General features: G+C 32.3%; 1 protein-coding gene across 1 annotated transcript in view; it reads right to left on the reverse strand.

Moving 5' to 3' along the window:
• Nucleotides 1-21510, reverse strand: part of TRDN (triadin) — a 333314-nt gene that overhangs the window by 128219 nt on the left and 183585 nt on the right. Inside the window, exon 13 of the mRNA XM_045544289.1 lies at nt 4404-4457. Coding sequence (XP_045400245.1) covers nt 4404-4457 — 54 coding nt within the window. The remainder of the gene's footprint in view (nt 1-4403; nt 4458-21510) is intronic.

Here is a 21510-nt window from a genome sequence, read left to right on the forward strand (position 1 = left end):
TTCGTACAGAGAGAAAGTAGCAGAATAGGCTCTAAAAATCAGGAACAAAAGATAGGAAGAAAATATATCTTAATTTATTAAGGTTGTTTTTCTCTACTTCTAAATATTATTGATACAGTTCCTTTTGTACCAAAACCATGAATTTACAAATGAATTAACTCTACTTTGTGACATTTGTTTCTTTTTCATGTAGTTTTAACTAATAATATGCAAAATGTATAAAGGATTTATACTTATAATGTTTTTAAATTAAAGATTTGTCTATTCCAATGATGTAATGAGGATAATAATAAAAATACTGACAAAATGAATTAAAAGATGTGGGTACTGATAGATTTCAAAGCCACAAGGCATAATTTCAACAAGTACTGTGAGTTTGACTCAATAGACTTCCTTGTTGTCCGTTCTTTAGTTTGCAAATAAGAATTTCCTTCTAAAAACTTCATAATTTTAAAAATCATCTAACAAGTGTACATTTTGGTTCTAGAATTCACATGAATGTTCACAATTTGCTAGAATTTGTAGAATAAGGAAAAGAAATGGTGAAATGGTATTGTCCTACTATATACTGCAAGAGGTCTTTCGCTTTTTCTTTTACAATTATCTCTACAATATTTCCCATAATTTAAGTGATATCTTCTACAAAGCAAGTTGGATTAGAGGGTGGGCATGAGGAAGGACAAAATAACACAAAATTACAAATAAAAATTGTTGTGGTTTATCTCCAGGTCCTTGAAGAGGCTCTGGCCAGTGAGCACCCTGGAGCATAAAGTTTATCAGCTTAACCATAAACCCACCTCTGAAGGGCAACCGGACTAAGGCTTTGGCCAATGCCAAAAAGTGGCTGAGAATGTGAATACATTTTGCAAAACCGTTATTTGTTATAAATTCTACAAGAAGAAAAAGACTCTGAAACTTAAATCCCTTCAAGAATCAGGAAAATCTTTTTTAGCTACATTGAAATTTTTTGATTTCTAAAATAATCCTAGAAAAGCAATGTGTACATATGCATGTGCCGGCACAGGCATGCATGTATGTACGTGCATTTTCCTCTTTTCCATTCTTATATTCTTTGATAGTTTCAGTTTCCCCTTTATAGCTATGATGGAAAAGAGCTGAACGAAGGAGTCTGACCTATTCTGTCCTAACGGACCCTGCCTTCTCGAGTTGCCCTGGATACCTTGAAGGTGAATGTCTTTCATTCATTGTCATCGGAAAGCCACTGGCCAATCAAAACCAGGGCATTGGGATCCAGTTGTTTCCGGAATGGTTGTGTTCCACATGACCTGATGCTAACCCTCCGCTCATCTTGCCTGATTCTAATCTACTTACCTGGATTATGTGGTTGAATATGCCCGAACTTAATGGATAGATATGGTTCTCATATCTAGGGCTCTTGGTTTTTCAATACTAATGAGAGTTTAGTGGCTAATATTTCAGGTTTTTATTATTGTTTCTCTCTTTCTACCTTCTTTTTGTAGTATATAGGAAATTTTTAATATTCTTTTTGGGAATCTTGAAGAAAAAAGGCAGTGGAAATGCACTAACACAGAGTGCATACAGTTCCATCTTTTAAACCAAGTTCCATTATGGCTTCTCTCCTTTCTCAGGCATTTTAATTACAATAGATGTCTACCAGCCATTGAACCTAACTTATTAAAAAACAATTCCTTATTTCTCACCTTCCTTTCTAATTTGTGTCTATATTCCATGTCTTCAACACAATATCTTATGTAATACCTATGAACTAGATTCGTCTCCCACCTAAGTTCTAATTGGCTACAGAAAAAAAATCACTGCCTGATTACTCTTGGTCTGCTCAACATTAACCTGCTAAAGATTGACTCTTTTCCCATAAGCTAATTCCTCAGCCTGGAACACATTATGTATGATAATTACCATCTTCCTATTCACCCAGGCTTCAAAGATTGGCACCATTTTCATTCTTTCCTTTGTTTCATTCTATATATCCTATATAGAAGAAACATTATTTCTTCCAAATGTTCATCACATTTGCACTTTTATTCTTATGTCATTGACACTATCCTAGTTGAGGGCATTGTCTCGTGTCTTGAGAATAGCAACAATCTTTCATAGTTATTGTTCTTTTTATAGTTACTTAAGCCATCTACTCACCAGCCATCCTTTTGTCCTCTGCCAGTCCCAACCCATGTCAAGTCACCCCTCATCCTTGATGACTCCCTCAACCCCCAACTCTTACTAAAAATCACTTTGTCTTAACTCATATGGCATTTAAGTTCTCTACAATTCATTTCAGTACTACACAATATTCTACTTATGATATTACTTAAATTTCTTATATCTCCAAATTGTAGATAATGCAGTATTGCAGTAGAGAGATATTTATTTCATAGTCTTATCAGTGCCTAAAAACTTTGCTAAAATAATTTAAAAAAAATGTACTTCTAAAGTCAATGTGCTAAATTTTAGTAATAATTATAATTATATATGAACACCTATGCATACATATTTATATAAAACCAAATTTTGTAATATTTCCTTTGTTAGAAAAGTTAAAAGTTAATGCAAGAACAAATATAATCTAGCCTTTCACCACACTACTACCATCATTATCAATTTTGTCACTTGATACTTCAAAAACATCCATCTACTATAGGGTTATGTCAATTGTGTTTAAGTTCTGTCTCCACATGGAGTACCTGCAAATAATATTTCTATGCATAATTTAATTATATGCCTATGGTGTTAAAAAACGTTTAAGAAAGATTTATGGAGGATCTTCAATGACACAAATGATATGTATTCCTGCTTTGGTGTGTCCCTGCTTTGGTGCATCATTGTTGTTTTAGTAAATACGTACATACAGTACCCAACTCATGTTTTGTTCACTGTGCTTAATCAATACTTTCATCTAATTTCCTTACAAGTATAGTTCTAACAAGACTTTGAAACTCTAGGTTACTATTCACTCAATAATAAATCTTTTATTCCAGAAGTCTAAGTTCTTAGGCTGCCTTGTGCAATGTAATTTCAATGTTGGAACAAAGAGCCTATAGCCCTAAGCCCAAATTTGAAGCAAGTTTTCAGATATCTCTTTAATTTCCTCCTCTTGAACTCTCCTAATATGAGCTTGAAGTAACACTAAATTCCTGCCGCAAGTCATATTTCCACATCTATACCGTGGTCCTCAGAAGTCTGTGTCAAAACAGAAGTTGATTGCATTTTTATGAGAATATATAGACATCAACAGCAATGATTCCTTAAACTGGTAGCCATTTGTTTGAGGAATTCACTCTGAGATGCATTTTCACGTTTTAAAAAACAGAGTTGGTAATATTTTCCCTGCATTTCTACTTTCTATATTTATTACATTGTCCATCAGGACATTCCTAAAGATAAACAAGTTTTATTGAATTTGTAATCAACATGAAACTAAAATCTGATATTATAGCTCTTAACCATTCTAGCATATATTGTTCATAAACAACATAATTGAGTCAAATGGCATTTAGCAAACCCATTTTACCAATATTTATTAACATAATTCTGCATATAGTTGATTCCAGGGTTAAATATAGCAGAAAAATTTTGGTCAGATGCAAAACACTGAATCTATATAATGTGATATTCTAAGGAGTCTGCTACGAGGGCCGTCTACCCAGAAACAATTGCACTGCTGCCTATATGTATCTCCTTTATTGGTTGATATTGTATAATTTAACATAGGAAGGAAGATAACGATCTTCTCCTGTAAATATTTTACCTTTTATTTTCTAAGTGTGTTCTGTAAAGTTTTCACAGATGACAAAGGCAGAACATTTGTGCCATTCCTTTATACTTTCACCAAATTTCTTGTCATGGTTTGAAAATAAACCATTTTTAATTCCCCAAAGATATTAGTAAGTGATAAAACTAATTTTCTTAGATGGCTCATAAAAATAGCGTAATTAATTTATAGCCATATCTGGAACCAGATTTTTGCAGTTTGGGTATTTGTGAAGTAATATTAATTTAATAACATTCTGACTAATTTTTCTCATATGACATAAATTATAAAGTATACTGAAAACTATGAAAATGTATATATTATTTTATAGCTGTTATCTGTCTCTCCATGTATCTATCTATGGCTTATTTTTAGAAATATATGTTAAAGCACAATTACTAAAACTTGGAGCAAAGATACTAATTATTGGGTCCTTTGGCAGCTTCTCTACAAATCTGGCATTACTCTCAGTCATGCTTGATTCAATTACTAAATAAATACCTGAAATGTGTATCTTCATGCAATGTGTTCTATAATAACCCAGCAGATGGTGCTATTCTGCAATAAACAGCTTTTGCTTTTGTCAATAAAGTGCCATGGACTTAAAAAAAATAATAAGAGGGCAACAGAATTTTTAAAGCGTTTTATTACTTACCTTGTCCTGCAACTTTTATCGTCTCTTGTTTGGTTTCAGGAACTTTTCCTGGCTCTTAGACAGAAAAAAATATAAATTATCATGAAGTACTATTTTAGAAAAATATATAACCAAAAAAAAAGAAATGGGGGGGAAGTGAGAAAAACAAACAAACACAAAGCATTGCCCTTGGCATTCAGAATTTTTATTAAGAAATGAACACAGTTATTAGTGGAACTGCTGAGAACGAGGCTTACTGAGATAAAAAATAACTGAAGCAATTTAAAACATAAGATAAAGATTCCGGAAACTGTTTTGCCCCACTGTTAACTGACCATGGAATGTCAGTTTGCATTATTTAACTCCTGAATTTGAAAATCTCAGAATTCTTTGTAAATTATTTCTGTATTATTAGCCCTTTGAAATGAATAGGGGCATTTAGACACAAATAAAGTGGCTCATTGAAGGTCACTGAGTGACTATTATGAGAATAAAGCCCAGAACAACCAATTTCAAGCTCAGGTCTTTGACTCTAAAATTTCATTCCCTGTACTGTGCTTCGGAGCCTATCACTGTTTGTCTGGCCTTAGGCAACCATATATGTTGTGAGGGGCTGAGCAAGCTTCATTTTGAATCTTTCTTCCCTCTTGTCTTAGTTGTTTTGCTATTGTTCTTTCCCCCTTTGTTCAGAATTTCTCTTTAGAGAAACAGGATACAAAAGACACTTATATGATAAACATTTAAATATATTTAACTATTAATAATTAGAATGAAAAATAATTATGAAATAAAGATTTCAAAAAGCAATGGCTCATTTCATATTTCACTTAGCATGGTTCCGTGATTGTCTTTACTAAGTTTTCAATAATAGAATTATTTAATAATATGAGAAAGAAGATTTGGTTATTTATTTTAGAGAATCACCTTCATTCATTCATTTATCAAATATTTATTTATGACCCATTCCATGTAGGTGCTAAGTTAGTTATAAATATAATATTTTATGCACATATATATTCAATCTCTCATTTAATTATCATCAAGTGTTGATTACAACTTATTTAATAGTACAATACTAGTTACTATTATAAAATAATAAAATTATATCAGAATAATTTGGCAAAGAATCATAATAAAAGATTCCATGTTTTCTGGCCAAACAAAAGGTGTTCAATTTCTAATTTGTGCTTTATTTTATGTTGGTGACACAATTATTCATTTATATCATAACTATACTTATTAAAATGCTAATTTTTAATTCTGTTTCATATAAAATAAATATCCATGTATTAATATATAATTTTAGTTATTACTATAGTTATTTCTTCAGATAAAATATTCTTTTGCCAAAACTAAATTCAGTCTACATATGATCTCTTTATAACTAATTTTCTTTTTTTTGTGGAGAAAAACTTCATGCCAACCACCATGCTAGTACTCTTTGTCTAACATGGAATATATGGTCCTAATTAATAATTAGTACAGAATTACATATAAATATTGAATTAATACTATATTTCTATGTATTTCTCTAACCTTACACCTATGTGACTGACATTTAGCAGGCAATTATTAAATAATTGGCGATCTGTAAAATGGAGGAAAGGAAGAAAATAATACATCCAAAAGACAACCAAAAGAACCCTAGTCTGCTCAGATGATTTATTCCTTGGATATCTCAACATATCAGAGAATTGTAGAATAGTTTGTGATTAATTTTTTAAAAAATATTTTAAATATCAGTAGATAAAGTACGTTAGATTTTGCAGCCAATTTTCCTATCTTCTTTTTCTCTTATGCCCTCTTAAATCACTGATCCTAAACAATCCCACCACACCTAGGATTCTATTGGACCACCCAGTTCACACAAGTGCAAATTATGAAGTGCTTTTCTTAGAGTCTTATTACTTTTCCTACTGATCATTCAGTTTTTCTGTCAGCTGCTTTCTCCTTCAGTGGTGAGGTTCACTGCTGAGCATTTCCCATTTGAGTGTCCTAACAGGTTGGTAATCTCTTAACAGGGTCACATCTTCAATAACCCTAACCCATCTTAAGTTTGTCTATGTGCACATTGACTGGTCATATTTTACAGTTCATTCTCTATGGGATCTTCTTTCTGCTAAGCCTTAGTTCCCTCCCTGAGCTCTCTCCATCTCATCCTCCCAAAAAACAAGAGTCCACTAATGCACACTGATTCCATGACAATACTATTCCCAGGTAAAAATGTATTTTAAAGTGGCAATTCTACAATGTCTCCTTGCAAAGAAATGATTTTAATGGAGGTAAATCTCAGGATCATAGCAGTAATATGTTTGTTTCTCATAATTCCATCTCTTCCTGCTCTGATTTTTTATCTTTAAGTCAATTTACACTATTTCACAAACTATTATATAAACCAAATCTCAGTAGAAATTAACAGTTTAAAACCAAATGCCTTTTCAACAAATCTGTCCCTACAACAATATCAGCCCAAAAGTTATTGAAGTCACATACAGAGACAATCAGATTTGGCATCTGCTTATGCACAGCATTTCTGTTTTAAAAATTGCATGACTTTAAAGAAGGATTCAACTCTGAAATCGTAAATGCACAATATAAGAAGGCCACACCAAAAATCGTATGGGTGAAAACACATTAAGTCCAAGACAGACAAATTTTCATTACAAGTAACTTTTCTGCTTCCTTTTGATTTCTGCTAACTTTTGGCAGAAAGAAATTAACTTTTTATTAGGAAAATTTCTAAACATATAAAAAATAAAGAAGACTGTATAAGGAACCCCATGTTCCTAGCACTCACTCAACCATTTTCAAGCAATGGACAATCTCATTTACTCGGTACTACCTCCACTACATAAATTAGAATGAAAATTTTATTATACTAAATGAATTTATACTTGTTCTAGTTTTTATTTTATAATTTTTTAAATTATATTTTTGAAATAAAGTACACTTTATTTTATTGTGAAGTGTATATCCATTGAGTTTTCATGTATAGGTTTCACATAACTTTAGTACCAAATGGACTGCTATACTGCTAGCCTCCAACACCAGTCTTTGGCTAATGGACGACAGATAAATAATAATAGCATTGTTGAGAATTCTGCTTACAACTTAAATATTTTTTGAGCTTTCTCCCATCTCTGAAAAAAAATCACTACATTTATTATGTTTTTATTTTTTAAAATTGTGAGAGATCAATTACGACTTCAAAAGCAACAATGAACAATACCTGAATAACAAGTAAGTCCCTCCACTTCAGCAAATAACAACAAAATAAATAAGAAAAATTCCCCCCAGCTAAAGTAAAGTGGCAGGAGAATGAGTAGCAGCAGGTGGTAAAGCAGATAATGGGTTTCCATGACATGCTCTTCATCCTGGTCATTCTTAATACCCAGCACACTGGCTGCCACAGTACAGATTGTTATTTCAGTGTGTAATCATGTAATTATTTACCTGCACAACTTCCCTTCCTACTAGCCTATAAATTCCCTGAGATCACTGATTTTTACTAATTCACCTTCGTAACCCCAGTGCCAAGCAAAATGCTAGAAAAATTCTGTCTATTATACACGGAAGAAATTGCAGAGAAAATCTAATTATAAAAGTGAGGGAAAAAAAGGCCCGATTGACCAGTTTGAAATGAAACATTAAATTTAGGATCTATTTCATTTTTAAGATGATACAAAATTAAACTGTCTTTTTCTCTTGATCACTGCTTATGTATTATGCAGAGAATGTATTAATTTTAAATTTTAGAACTAGATTTTCAGTAGAATATACTGTGATCTAGATTGTAGTTGGGAATTTTGCAGAATTTCACTATTTCAAATACATTTCTAACTAATATGCTGGATTAGGAAATACAGAAATTCTGTTTAAGATCATGGTATGAGACAAACATTTCTTCAGGACTCAAATTATGAATCAAACTTCTTTTATTAACTTTTTTAAAAAAATAGAAATACTTTTAAAAGCTTTCTCTTGCTAATTCTGCAATAGTACGAGACATTGAGACTTTTCTTAGATGAGAAAACTAAATATAGAAAGTTGAATGACTTTTCCACAGACTGAGAAATTCATATTTATTGGTTCAGCAGGTAACATTTGAACCAGTAATATAAAACCTCAGTCTCTCAAAGTGTATACATAATTTTCTGCATAAGATACTAGAAACTAATAACAAATTATCCTGCAATCCAATGAGCTGCTAAATCAAACTCTAAATTATTGTTTTGTAGTCTTATAAAATCCAGTGTTATTTTTAGTTGTAGATATTCCCAACATAGAAAAAGGTCAACATTTAAGTTAAAATTTACTACATACTTGAAAGCTTTTAGACTAAGCCTCTTGTACTTACAGCTCCAGGAAAACATATTTCAGGGCCATTGCTTTATTTCAGTATGATAATCACCCTATTGAGATGAAATTAATCATGAAGCAGCCTTTGGCCATCCTGCCTGACCAAGGGGACTGAAGCCTGAAAGAAGGGCCTATTTGCTGCCAGATATGCAAATTGTAAAAGGTGCACAATGCAGAAATATGAATAATTTATCAAAATAATCTGTATTGCTAGAGGTTAAAAATCTAAATAAGTTGGCTGCATCATTTACAATAGGTAGCATAATTTTGCTAGACTTTTTCTCCTCAGAAAATCTTCACCTCATCAAGTAATATATTTTGCTTTAGAATCTGAGTAGCCTCTACCCTAATTTATAGTTTAGCATTAGAGTTTAATTCAGAAAAAAACGATTATTCAATAACTGTCAAAATAGTCCCTTTATTTTTCTTAATCTTTAAAAAAAAACACCTCTCCCATTAAAATTATTCTAAGAATTTCTTAATTTGAAAATAAAAGAATTTTGACACTATAATTAAATGCAAGTCAAAATTCACTCATACTTTTTACACAAGGAATCAGCTTTTTCCAATATTATTTAGAGAAAATTAAAAGTAGAAAACCAGAAAATGATTGGGAAACATCAATCAGAATAATGTGCATTTCCCCTTCATAGCATTATTTAGCTGTCTGAATAATGTGAAACTGAAAGGTTTCTTAAATAATTAACAATTTAAAGTTTGGAGGTGAAAAGCAAAGTATTAATATATTTAAATGATTAAAGAAAGAAAGCTCTTCTCTTTTTGTAATAAAAAGGGAAGTTATGAGTGAGACACTTAAAAGATTTGACATATTAAGGGGAGGGCAATTTCCATTTAGACTAAGAAAAAGCCTAATGCCATGCATCTAATAAAACAATAGAATGTGATACCATGAATATGAAGTCCCATTCTTTGAAATGCCATAAAGAGAAATACCATCTCAGAAGGGTCTTAGATGTATCTGACTAAAGCAAAGGGACAGTAACAACTGGTCTGTCAAGGTTCTTTTCTATCCTTTTATAGCAACTTTCTAAAATCAATGACTATCAACACAGGTTGAAGTATCAGAAGAATTTACCTATATTATGTTTTGATGGGAAATTTCTTGATTATTTATTTTTATTATTGAAGTTTACGTTGGTAGCCTTCTATTACCATAAAAATTATTTTTTTCTTTGATAATATTTTAAAAGCAAGCATTCTGACCAGTAAATCAGACTGATTTTCTTAGAAGTATTAGCTTTTTAGAACAATTACAACTCAGATGTTTAAATTATAACTAGAATTTCAAGTAGAAATTGAAATAAATGTCATGATTTAGAAAAATTATTACATTCTCCTTATGAGTGATTTATTTCCTTTGCTAAGATTGATTTGAGATCTTTAAGAAAAAATAAATTTTAAAAAGTAAGAGTTTATTTTAGAAAATAAGCCATTTTATTATATATAAAGAATACACATATACATAAAAGAAAACAGAATTTCTGACTAGTCATATTTTCCAGTTAAAATTTCAGTCATAATAATTAAATGAGGTTCTGTTAGTAGATCCCTAACTTGCAACTTATACAGGGTATAGGGAGTGCTTTCCTCATTAAATAGTATGTTAAAATAACATCATCTAAATTCAGCACTTAAAAAAACAGCCCCTATTGTTCTAACATTAGTAAACAGCGTATGTGTATATCACCATTGTGTTTTTCACTTTTCTAGAAAATAAGAAAAACACACACCACTTTTATCTCATTACTCAATTTGGAAATGTTATAAACTAACAGAGTTTTAAGTGTAAAGATAGTTCTATAGAATATAGTAAGGATAGTACAAGGAAAAACAGGACAGAGATGGGTTTATTCTTACTTGTATCCTTAATCTGTAGCACAGTTCTTGGCACTGAATAGACATCCAGGAAATGTTCTTGCATGAATAAATGAATAATGATTAGGAAACGTGGTGTTTGAAAAATCAATGTTATATGCTTGACAATTCTAAATCAAATGGGTAGCAATTATCCTCATAAAATTACTCAGACTTCCTGAATCTTTTTTTCCTCTACAATTCTGCAGATGTCAAAATCTGAAGATGTTATAATCAGATTCAAAGAGAATCTAAGTGTTTTGCAAAAATGGCAAGGTTTATAAAATGCAGATTTATTGCACTGATAAATTAGAATGATTTCCAAAGGTAGGAATCCTTAACAGAAAGTCCTAAATCAAGTAATCTGAGGAAGAATTTAGAGGTTATTTTGAAGCAAATACTCTCTGGTAAACTTGGTCTTCAGATTGAACAGACAGTTTAGGGATTGAACAATATGCAATTTGATTTTAAAGGAGAAAATGCTTCTCCAAATAATTACTGAAGTTTGTCACTTACTCTTTCTTCTATATTTATTGCATGAGTAATATGATGGAGTAAGGCAGCATATTTCCTAAACATAAGAATTAGCTTCTCCCACAGTTAGGTTAAGGGCACTGCACAAAAAATGATAAATAAAGTGTTGTAATCTGAGTATTAGAGATTGGCAATTTTTAAGGAGGTGGGATATAAATAAAACTTGAAGGAGAGAGAAGGTATACCACCACAAATGGGTAAGGGAAAGAAAGTTGAAAAGTGAGTGAATGATAATGTATTCTCCTGTAATTATGGATCAATCTAGAGGCAGAAAAGTCTTGTTTGTGTGACTGAGAAATAAAAGCTGTTAAATAAGTGGGCTGCTACTGCCTGAGGCTATTTCCAAACTATGAATTCGCACATAATGAACTTTAACCTAACTTAGTATATAAAGAAACTGAAATCTTACTTAGAAGTATGCTTTTTGTAACTAACAACTGGGTTCTCACCCAATCACAAGCAGTTGAGCTTCAGCCAATCAAAAGCAGCCAACTGATCAGCCCATGTCCAAATAAAACAAATGTCTAGCTATAACCAATCATGCTATTTCTGTACTTAACTTCCTGTTCAGGCTACCAAAGACCATTGCCTACCTGAGCAGAGCTCTCTGACCTTAGTTTTGAGGCCTGCTGGATTCATGAATCACTTTTTGCTCAAATTAGTTTTGTTAAATTTAATTTGTTTAAAGATTTTATTTTAACAAAGTAAAATTTTAAAATTTGTTTAAAAGTAAATTACAGTCAAAATAATGGGCCAAAATTATTTTGGTCTTTTTTCTTAGAACACTGAGAGCAACTGCATTTTTGGACAGGGAAATTACACAACAGCGTTTTGGATGGAGCTGAAACCCATTCTACTAAGTGAAGTATCCAAAGAATGGAAAAAGAAGCGCCACATGTACTCACCATCAAATTGATGGTGCACTTAACTGATCAACACTTAAGTGCACGTATGGTAATAACATTCATCGGGTGTCGGGCAGGTGGGAAGGGGGAGGAGAGTATGGGTATATACACACCTAATGGGTGCAGTGCTCACTGTTTGGGGGATGGACACGCTTGAAGCTCTGACTTGGGTGGGGCAAGGGCAATATACGTATCCTAAACATTTGTACCGCCATAATATGTTGAAATAAAAAAAAAATTAAAAAAAACTTACCATGATTATCTGGGGAAAGGGCTTATACTGGTAGCATAAAAGCCAAGTAAAATGTCACTGTAAGGTGATAATGTCTTAGACCAGACAAATGTTCATGGAATTGGAAAGAAAATAATAAGTTCGAAATTTAAAAGAAGAAATTAATAGACTGTTGTTTGACCTATATAGAGGAGAAAAGAAGTCTGCTTATTTAAATAAGACAGGTTTTGGACCTGATAAACAGAAGCGGTTTTAACAAAATTTAATTAAAGTTTATAGTACTTAACACATGTTAATACTATAGTACATCTTAATTTTGAAACAATAGTAGAAATTCAAGTGAAAATACTGAATAGACACTTGAAGAAAAGAATGATCCCTGAAGAGACGCAGAAATTGTAAAGTCATACATTCAGAGGTATAAACTAAAATTTTAAAATTTTAGTGAGCAATTTTTCCAAGGGAGAAATGAACAGAAAGCCTCACTCAGGTTGCCATCCCATCAAGAAATATATTGGTTAATAATGTATAAGAACAATCCAAATATTGATTTCAACAAGGTCAGAGAAGAGAAAGCTTTTAAAATGAGGGAATAAACCTTAGGGTTAAATAAGCATTCCCTGGAAACCACTGTGGACATGATTTCAGAATAAGAATGAGAAGAAAAGGAAGCCTGTCTTTAGGGATTTAAGGTGGGCAGTGACAGGATGGAGGCAGAGCCTGTAAATCACTCAGGTGACAAGTATGGCAGAGGCCACTAGAAATAAAGAAAACACAAAGTGGCTTAAATGTAGCAGGTGGGTCAAACAAAAGCTCTTTTCAAAATAGGAGATGCCTGTTTTTCTGAAAGACATTAAAGAAATACAGAATGGAGAGAAAAACATTAAGAAGTCTGGGAAGTAGGAAGGCAATTAAAGTCCCAGTATGTGTAGGAAGAAATCGGAAAAAGCACAAGAAGAGATATTCGCCTGGAGAGGTATTTACCTCTTCATTGGGAAATCCAAATTCCCCTATCAAAATGTCAGGAATACACAGTCATATCCTATAAGGAAAGTATTGTGATCAAAGCTGACACAATATGCAGAGCACAAGAAAAAAATTCAAGGTAAAAATAGATTCCACATAACTGAAAATGGAATTTTACTCAATAAAGGAAAGTTTTGGAAGTCAAGGAAAGGGGTCAAGATAAAAAAAATACTGGAAAAAAAGAGGAATTGAAAAAAATGTAGGTAATACAAACAGAAAATAATGAGATAAAAGATAGTAGTTGAGGGGAGGAAAATGGAAAAAGATATTAGATATTCACATTATTATTATTGAAATGATTGAGGTTTTGTAGTGCATAAAATTGGATTACTACGCATTACCTGTGAGTATTCTGATATATTAAGGTTATAGGGCAACCTTTCTTTCTCAAAAAAAAAAAAAAAAAAAAAAAGAGCACTTATCAAATAGTTAACAGATCTCTAACAAAGACAGGAAAGCAGCACTTGATTATTTCCTTCTTTCTGATATTGGAATTTCAATATTCTCCTTGGGCTTTTATCAATATTCATTAAAAGCAAAATATTTGGATGAAATGACAACTAAGTCTTGAAGCTATGTACTATGATAGATGCCTCATATTTGATGATATTCCCTCAACATACTAAGTAAGAGTATGCAATTAATTATTTATGTAAACATGTAAATGATTTTATACATTGATTGTTATATTTGAGACATGTAGGAAAATATATACTTGGTATTTAAGATAAAATGTCGCTAAATGACTGAGGTGTTTAGATAAAAATCCACATTGATTCCTAATTATAGACATTGTACACTTTTTGTACTGTGTAACTGTTTCTTAGCTCATGTTTGTGTCATGGTTCTAAGGGTTCAAATACTTTAACTGTCAGCTCACACACTAATATTCCAATAAATGAATGGGCTTCTTAATGTTGGGGTCCCTAAAAGGGAATTTCACCATTTCATTCCCTCCTTTTCATCAGTCTTTGAAGGAAGTATGCAGACCTCTCGGGAACTGTAGTCTCCAATGTCGGGCATAACATTTAAACTTAAATTGGTATTTACCTGGCAGCCTACTGTTTCTCTTAAAAGCAGGATGATAAGCTGAGGTTACCGAGGGTTGACATTGCTTCTGGAGGCTGTGTTTTCACATACTGCACCAAATGTTCCTCTTTCCCTGGATTACCATCCAATGAAGCATACCAGGTTACTTTAGCAGCCAACTTATAAGTTTGAATATTCAAAATCCATGCTTATATGCACAAATAAAGGAGTTAATATTCAATGCAGGAGCAATGTGCATAGAAGCATTTGAGAACAAGTGAGTGAATGCTAGTATATAAAAACAATTTCCCACATACTTTGGTAAAGGCATGGTATTACCTCTCTTTTAACAAATGTCTCAACTGAATTCTACTTTCATAACTATGGGGCATCCAACTCATGCAACTTTAAATTTGTATGCATTGAGCTTCCGAAGTCCTTTGCATAAATTATTTCACTTGATCTGTATCATAACCATATATAATAGGCAGCTAGGACTGGACTCAATTACAAGTATTCTGATTCCTGGCATAGAATGTAATACAGCAAGTCTTACCATCCGTTTTCAAAATAATGTCATTTTTTGTGCATCTTTACACTATAAATTTTAATATAAAGTTTAAAACTTTATATTATATAATATTTTGTTATACATTCTATATTTTCTATTGTGTGCATATATGTAATGAAGAGCAGATATAATTTCTAAAAGTCTTGCTATGATTCATTTTGACAGCCATATATCAATACAAACATAGGAAAATATTTTAACCTAAATGGCTCTTCCTTGTAACAAAATAAGAACAGCAATGGCAATAATAACAGCCCATTTCTATAAAGCAGATTTATAGAAAATCTCTGTTTGACTTAAAAAGAGAAAATATTATATTATATGACAAGAAGTCCAAGATAGGAGGGTTCCAAAGTTGAATAACTCAGGGGGAAAAACTGTCATCAAGGGCTTCCAGATCTTTCCAGTTCTCTTCCTTGCATCTTCAAGGGGTCAGCTATGACCTCATGGCTGCCAGGTAATAGTGACAATTCCAGGTAACATCATCAAACATGGAAATAGTCAGAAGAAGAAGTAGGACTAACTGCTTCTCGGTCTCTGTTTTAGTGGTAAGAACAACTTTCCCAGAGCCTCCTAACAGCATGTTTTAGATATAATCATCATGTTGAAAATTATTATTTATGTTTTACAAATGAGAAAAATAGATAAAAGAGGGTTCCAATAATTTATGCAAAGTCACATAGCTAATAGGCAATGGTCTGAGGCCAGAATCTGAATTCCCTGCTATTATGTATACTTACTCCTTCTTATCCTCCTGCTAGTCACACATCAGAAAATGATGGAGTTCCCTTCTACTGGGCTCAGCATGGGTTAGTACCTCTGGAAAGCCGTCCAGGACCTCCAGAGTCAGAGAGATAGATGTGCCTTTCTCTGTACTTGCCTAATAACCTGGATTTTCCCCTCAATAGCTCTTCTCTCTCCATTTTTTTTTTGTGTCTATTTATTTTTGGTTCCCCATACTAGATCTTTAATTCCTAAAGAGCAAGTTATTTTATTTGTTTATTATTTTGTCTATTTAATCCAGCGCATAGTAAGAACTCACTTTACATCTCTTGTTAAATGAATGAATTGAAGGACTCCAAACTGGCAGATCATAGTCTCTAAACTGCCATATGCTCCTACTGAAATTGAAAAATTCAGTAAATGAGTTATGTATTTGCCTCATGATTTATGTGTAGTCTGTCCTTTAATTACTTATCTCACTGGGCATAGAAGTAGTATTAATATCATAGCATCATGTTAAATTAATGTATTAAAATAATAATTGTATATAAAACAGTGATATTGTAGGATAAACATACTTGCTCAAAAGTACTTTAAATATTTTAGATATTATCCATTATAAAAATATCCAAATAATAGCAGTAAGAATATTGACCAAAAATAGAACAACATCTAGCTCCATTCTTTTTCTAAATTAATTGAGGATTTATAATTTATTTACTGTAAATGAGTTTGGTTGCCTTTATATGAATTCGATCTTTGAATTGTTCCAGGAAAAGAATTTTTATCATTTAAATTCTCCAATATAGTTTGGAAATTTTAGAATTGGATAAGTTTAAGAAAATATCCTGGAGAGAGTTGGAACCCATTCTATTAAGTGAAGTATCTCAAGAATGGAAACATAAGCATCACATGTACTCACCAGCAAATTGGTTTCCCTGATCATCACCTAAGTGCACATTTGAGAATAATACCAATTGGGTTTCGGACTGAGGTGGGGGGTGGGGGGAGGGGATGGGTGTATACCTACATGATGAGTGCGTTGCGCACCGTCTGGGGAATGGTCAGGCTTGATGCTCTGACTCGGGGGGATGGGCAGGACATGGGCAATATATATATGAACTTTTGTACCCCCATAATAAACTGAGATAAAAAAATATATATATAAAAAAAGAAAGAAAATATCCAAAAAAATCTAGATTTTGTTTTATGTTAGAATATCATCAGAATAATAAAAGAATTATTTTTTTCTAAGGAAATCATTTAATGTAATTTATATTCAGTGTTATAAACCATTGTGTCATTTAAAAGGAACTTGCCAGGCTCAAATACAGGAGCACAACTTTTCAGAATCTCTTCTAAGATCTAACACTTAAGAAATATCTGAAAACAAAGGATGGGTTTCTGTCATGTATTAATAAAGAAAATAGTATCTTTGAATAATAAATAGCAATGAACAAAGAAAAGTATGAAAAACACAGCATGCTATGCACACAAATTTTCACAAGTTTTCCTACCATTGGGACTATATAGTTGATTTTAAATTAAGAGCTTAAGAAGCATGCAATTTAGATATGAAACAGACCTGCAGGTAGAAACATATATTCAATGTTTGAAGAATTTAAGGTGTGGTGTGCCCAATCCCATTCAAGCAGGCATTGGCATTTTTTTCTAAAACTTAAGTTGCTCTATGATTTAGAATATTAGTTAACCCCTGTGTCCCCGATTACTCTTAAAGTTAAAATCTGCACATTCCTTTATACATAAACAATAAAATGAAAAATATAATCCTAAAACTAAATGCGTTTGTTTCAATTATCTGAAAGTTTTATACTAGGAATATTAGTGCTGGAGTTATTTAGTTAACTCGATAAATTTTCAACTGTCTAACTCATCTTTGGTGGCAAACCTAATATTTAAATATTCTACATATGAATACATAATGTAATTGATAGTATTATAGAAAAATGGAAAGTGGTCTATACAAAGGTATTTAATTCTAATGATTGAAAAAAGTGAGTATATTTCAATTCTGGATAAAGGAAATTAGAACCTGGGATCAAAATCTTTTAGTACTATTACAAATATTACTGCTACTGATATTATTACCAATATTGTGTATACTATATCCCTGGGCACATACTTTCCTGTTGCTTTTCTCTAATACACTAAAAACCAGATGATGGTATGTCTTTGTTAATCCTATGGTGAGCTTCTTCTTCAATGTATCTGGGGAGCAATGTGCTAAATCTTGCTTTTTGAGAAGAAGCTCAAAAATATTTATGTAAAATAACAGCTAATACTTTCCATTTTTATTAATAGTTGCTTTAGGTCACTGAGAATTGAACAAGAGTCTTTGTTTTTTCAAAGAAGCAAATTTTGGAATTGTAAGGTTCATAATCTAAAGAGATTTAGGGATAGACAAAACTTGTAAAAGGTCATGTAATAACATTTAATTTAAATAAAACCAAAAATAATGAAAGATTAATTTTTCATGATCTAAATAAGCAATTTCAATGTCTAAATTTACAGGTAATGGTACATTGTTAAACTAATTGATATAGTTGAACTATTATATGCATCACACTTAGAAGCTTACAGTGTTCCTTCACTAAAGCAATAAATGTTGGCATGGATGCAGAGAGATAGGAACACTCATAGACTGCTGGTGGGATTGCAAACCAGTACAACCTCTGTGGAAAGTAGTATGGAGATATTTCAAAGAGCTACAAGTAGAACTACCATTTGATCCAGCAATCCCATTACTGGGCATCTACCCAAAGCAACAAAAGACATTCAATAAAAAAGACATCTGCACTAGAATGTTTATAGCAGCATAATTCACAATTGCAAAGATGTGGAATCAATCCAAGTGTCCATCAATACATGAGTGGATTAATAAAATGTGGTATATGTATACCATGGAGGTCTACTCAGCCACAAAAAACAATGGTGATCTAGCACCTCTTGTATTATCCTGGATTGAGCTGGAGCCTACTCTACTAAGTGAAGTATCACAAGAACGGAAAAACAAGCATCACATGTACTCACCATCAAATTGGTATTAACTGATCAACACTTAAGTGCATCTATAGTAATAACATTCATCAGGTGTTGGGCAGATGGGAGGGGGAAGAAGAGGATGGGTATATGCACACCTAATGGGTGCAGTGTGCACCATCAGGGGGATGGACATGCTTGAAGTTCTGACTCAGGTGGAGCTAAGGCAATATATGTAATCTAAATATTTGTACCCCTGTAGTATGCTGAAATAGAAAAATAAATTTAAAAAAGAAATAAATTTGAAATTGATGGCATATGATTTTATATATAAATTAATTCATAGAAAATAATACATTTGTAATTAAATAGGACCGGATGATAATATTAAAACTGACTTATCATAGGATCTGCAGTAAATAGTCTTTCACACTTTCATCATTTTAATCTGGTGGACAAAATGTGATTTAGAATTTTATCAATTTATAGATGCAGTCATTTATTAAGATGACTTAGTCATTATTTTAACCAATACTTAGTTATAATTCTTTCCCTTGATGAATTCTCATTATTGCATGTTTCGCAAACAGGACTTGCTGTAAGGACTTCTGCATAAATAATATAAAATTTATATTTATAAATATTAGTGAATGAGATAACCAGAGATATATTTTAAATACCTAAATATAAACTAAATATAGACATTAGGTAATCACAGTAGACCAGTTAATATTCAAAGACTGAGCCACCCAATTAAAAAAAATACTTTGTTTCACAGCATGGAAGGACACTTATGACACATACCATGTTGTTTACAAATAGACTTAAGAAACTCCTAGGCACTATATTTCAGATTTTGAAAAAATCATACAGCATTTTCTAAAAGTTTGGTATTATAAATTAATCTTTCACTGGTGCTATAGTTTGAATGTGTGTGTCCCCTCTAAAATTCACATGGAAACTTAACTCTCAATGCAATGGTAGTAAGAAGTGTGGCCTTAGCAAATGATTAGGCCATGAGCCGCATACATGGATTAGTGTCTCAAGAAAGGGCTTGTGGAGGGATGTTCACCCATTCCATCCCTTCTGCCACGTGAAAACACAACTCGTATCCCTTCTGGAGGATGCAGTGACGAGGCACCATCTTGGAAGCCAAGAGTAGCCTTCACTAAACACCAGACTTGCTGGTGCCTTAAGCTTGGACTTCCCAGGCATCAGAACTGCAAAAAAATGAATTTCTATTATTTATGAATTCCCCAGTCTGTGGTATTCTATTATAACAGCACAAACGGACAAAGACAACTAAGAAAATGAAAACATTTGTTTGGAGTTGTTTCTGGGAACAGCAAGAAAAAGGGACAAAAAGCCCACGGGACTTTTCTGCTTGCAGACTTCCAAGCTCAGGATACTGAAAGGGCCCAGGTGGAAAGAGGAAAATTTTTAATTTGAAAGAAAGTTGGTAGCTTTGATATTATACTGGATTGAGTATTTTAAATGCTTGGGAAAAGACCGTTGTTTTATTATCTTAGCTGAGCATGACCAGGAAAGAGCTATAGAGTCTCTCCTGATTTCATCCAAGGGGTGAAGAGAAGCACATCTACAGAGTGGGTTTGCAGCGTTAGTCATGGAAAGAATAGAGTCGCTTTCTGCTTATACTGAACTGAATGTGGCATGTTTTATTAATTCTTTACATATAAAAACAGAGCCTAGGCTCTTCCCCATCCCTTATTTGTCTTCTTCTACTCTTTCCTTTACCTTCACAGTCAATCACTTTTTGCCACCTAAACTCAAATAGTGTCATTTCCTGGTAACTTCCCTGATCTCCAAAATGCAAGTCCTTTCTCCTTCCTTGGGGTCAACATAGCACTTCACCAGGACTTTCCCTAAGGTATCTATGCCCTTCTATGCTTGCTTTTGCTGTTTACAGGTATGTTTCTATTTTTCCTTATAATCTCCTTATATTCCATGAAGATAGAATTTCCATATGCATCATACTTCTTTTCTTATGCCACCCTTTCTATGACTATGCATAACATATTCTCTCTTTCCTTTTTTGTATAAAGATGAACTGAGACAATAAATCTATTGAATAAAACATATTTGTTATTTTGAAGGATGAAAGAACAAGGAAAAAACACAACAAAATATAATTATTTTTGTAGAAATGGCTCTTAAGAAAGGTAAAAGTAAGGCTGCTGCTGTTTGTAATTGCTTCATTCAAAATTGCTATAAAACTTGAAAATTATAGCAAAACAAGAAAAATTTTTATAATAAGAAATTATTTTTCCACAAAGACCTCACCATAAAAAGTCACCCAGGGAGTGTCAGTATTGCATAGGGGTTCAGAGCATACATCCTAGAAGCACATGATCTGGAATCCAATCCCACTCCAACCAATCTCTAATTGTGTGACATTGGCAAATAATTTCACAGGTCTCTTCCTCGGTTTCCCAAATACATCTTTAAAATGCATTAATAATGGTACTGTTAAGTGATGAATCATAACATTGAAAATAGTTACAGAGGGCCCTGGCAGATAGTAAGTGTTCAATATCATGCATTTAATGCTATTTATCTTGTTCATCCCAACACCATATGTACAATATTCGATCAAAATCTATGAATTTGATTGCAGCATCTCAGTATGCATGATACTAATTAATCACTTGAATAAGGTCATAATTACAACCTTTAATGTGAAGTAGAAAACTCTCATATCTATGTCTTAGATGAATAACTTAAGAATTGTTTTGCAAGCCATATATATATATATATATATACATATATATATATAATACACACACACATACATATATATATAAATCAATTTCCATACTTTAAAATCTCACAAATAGCCATCCACACTCCTTGCTT

This window comes from Lemur catta, chromosome 2 (genome assembly GCF_020740605.2).
Source record: "Lemur catta isolate mLemCat1 chromosome 2, mLemCat1.pri, whole genome shotgun sequence".
NCBI classification, from domain to species: Eukaryota; Metazoa; Chordata; class Mammalia; order Primates; family Lemuridae; genus Lemur; species Lemur catta.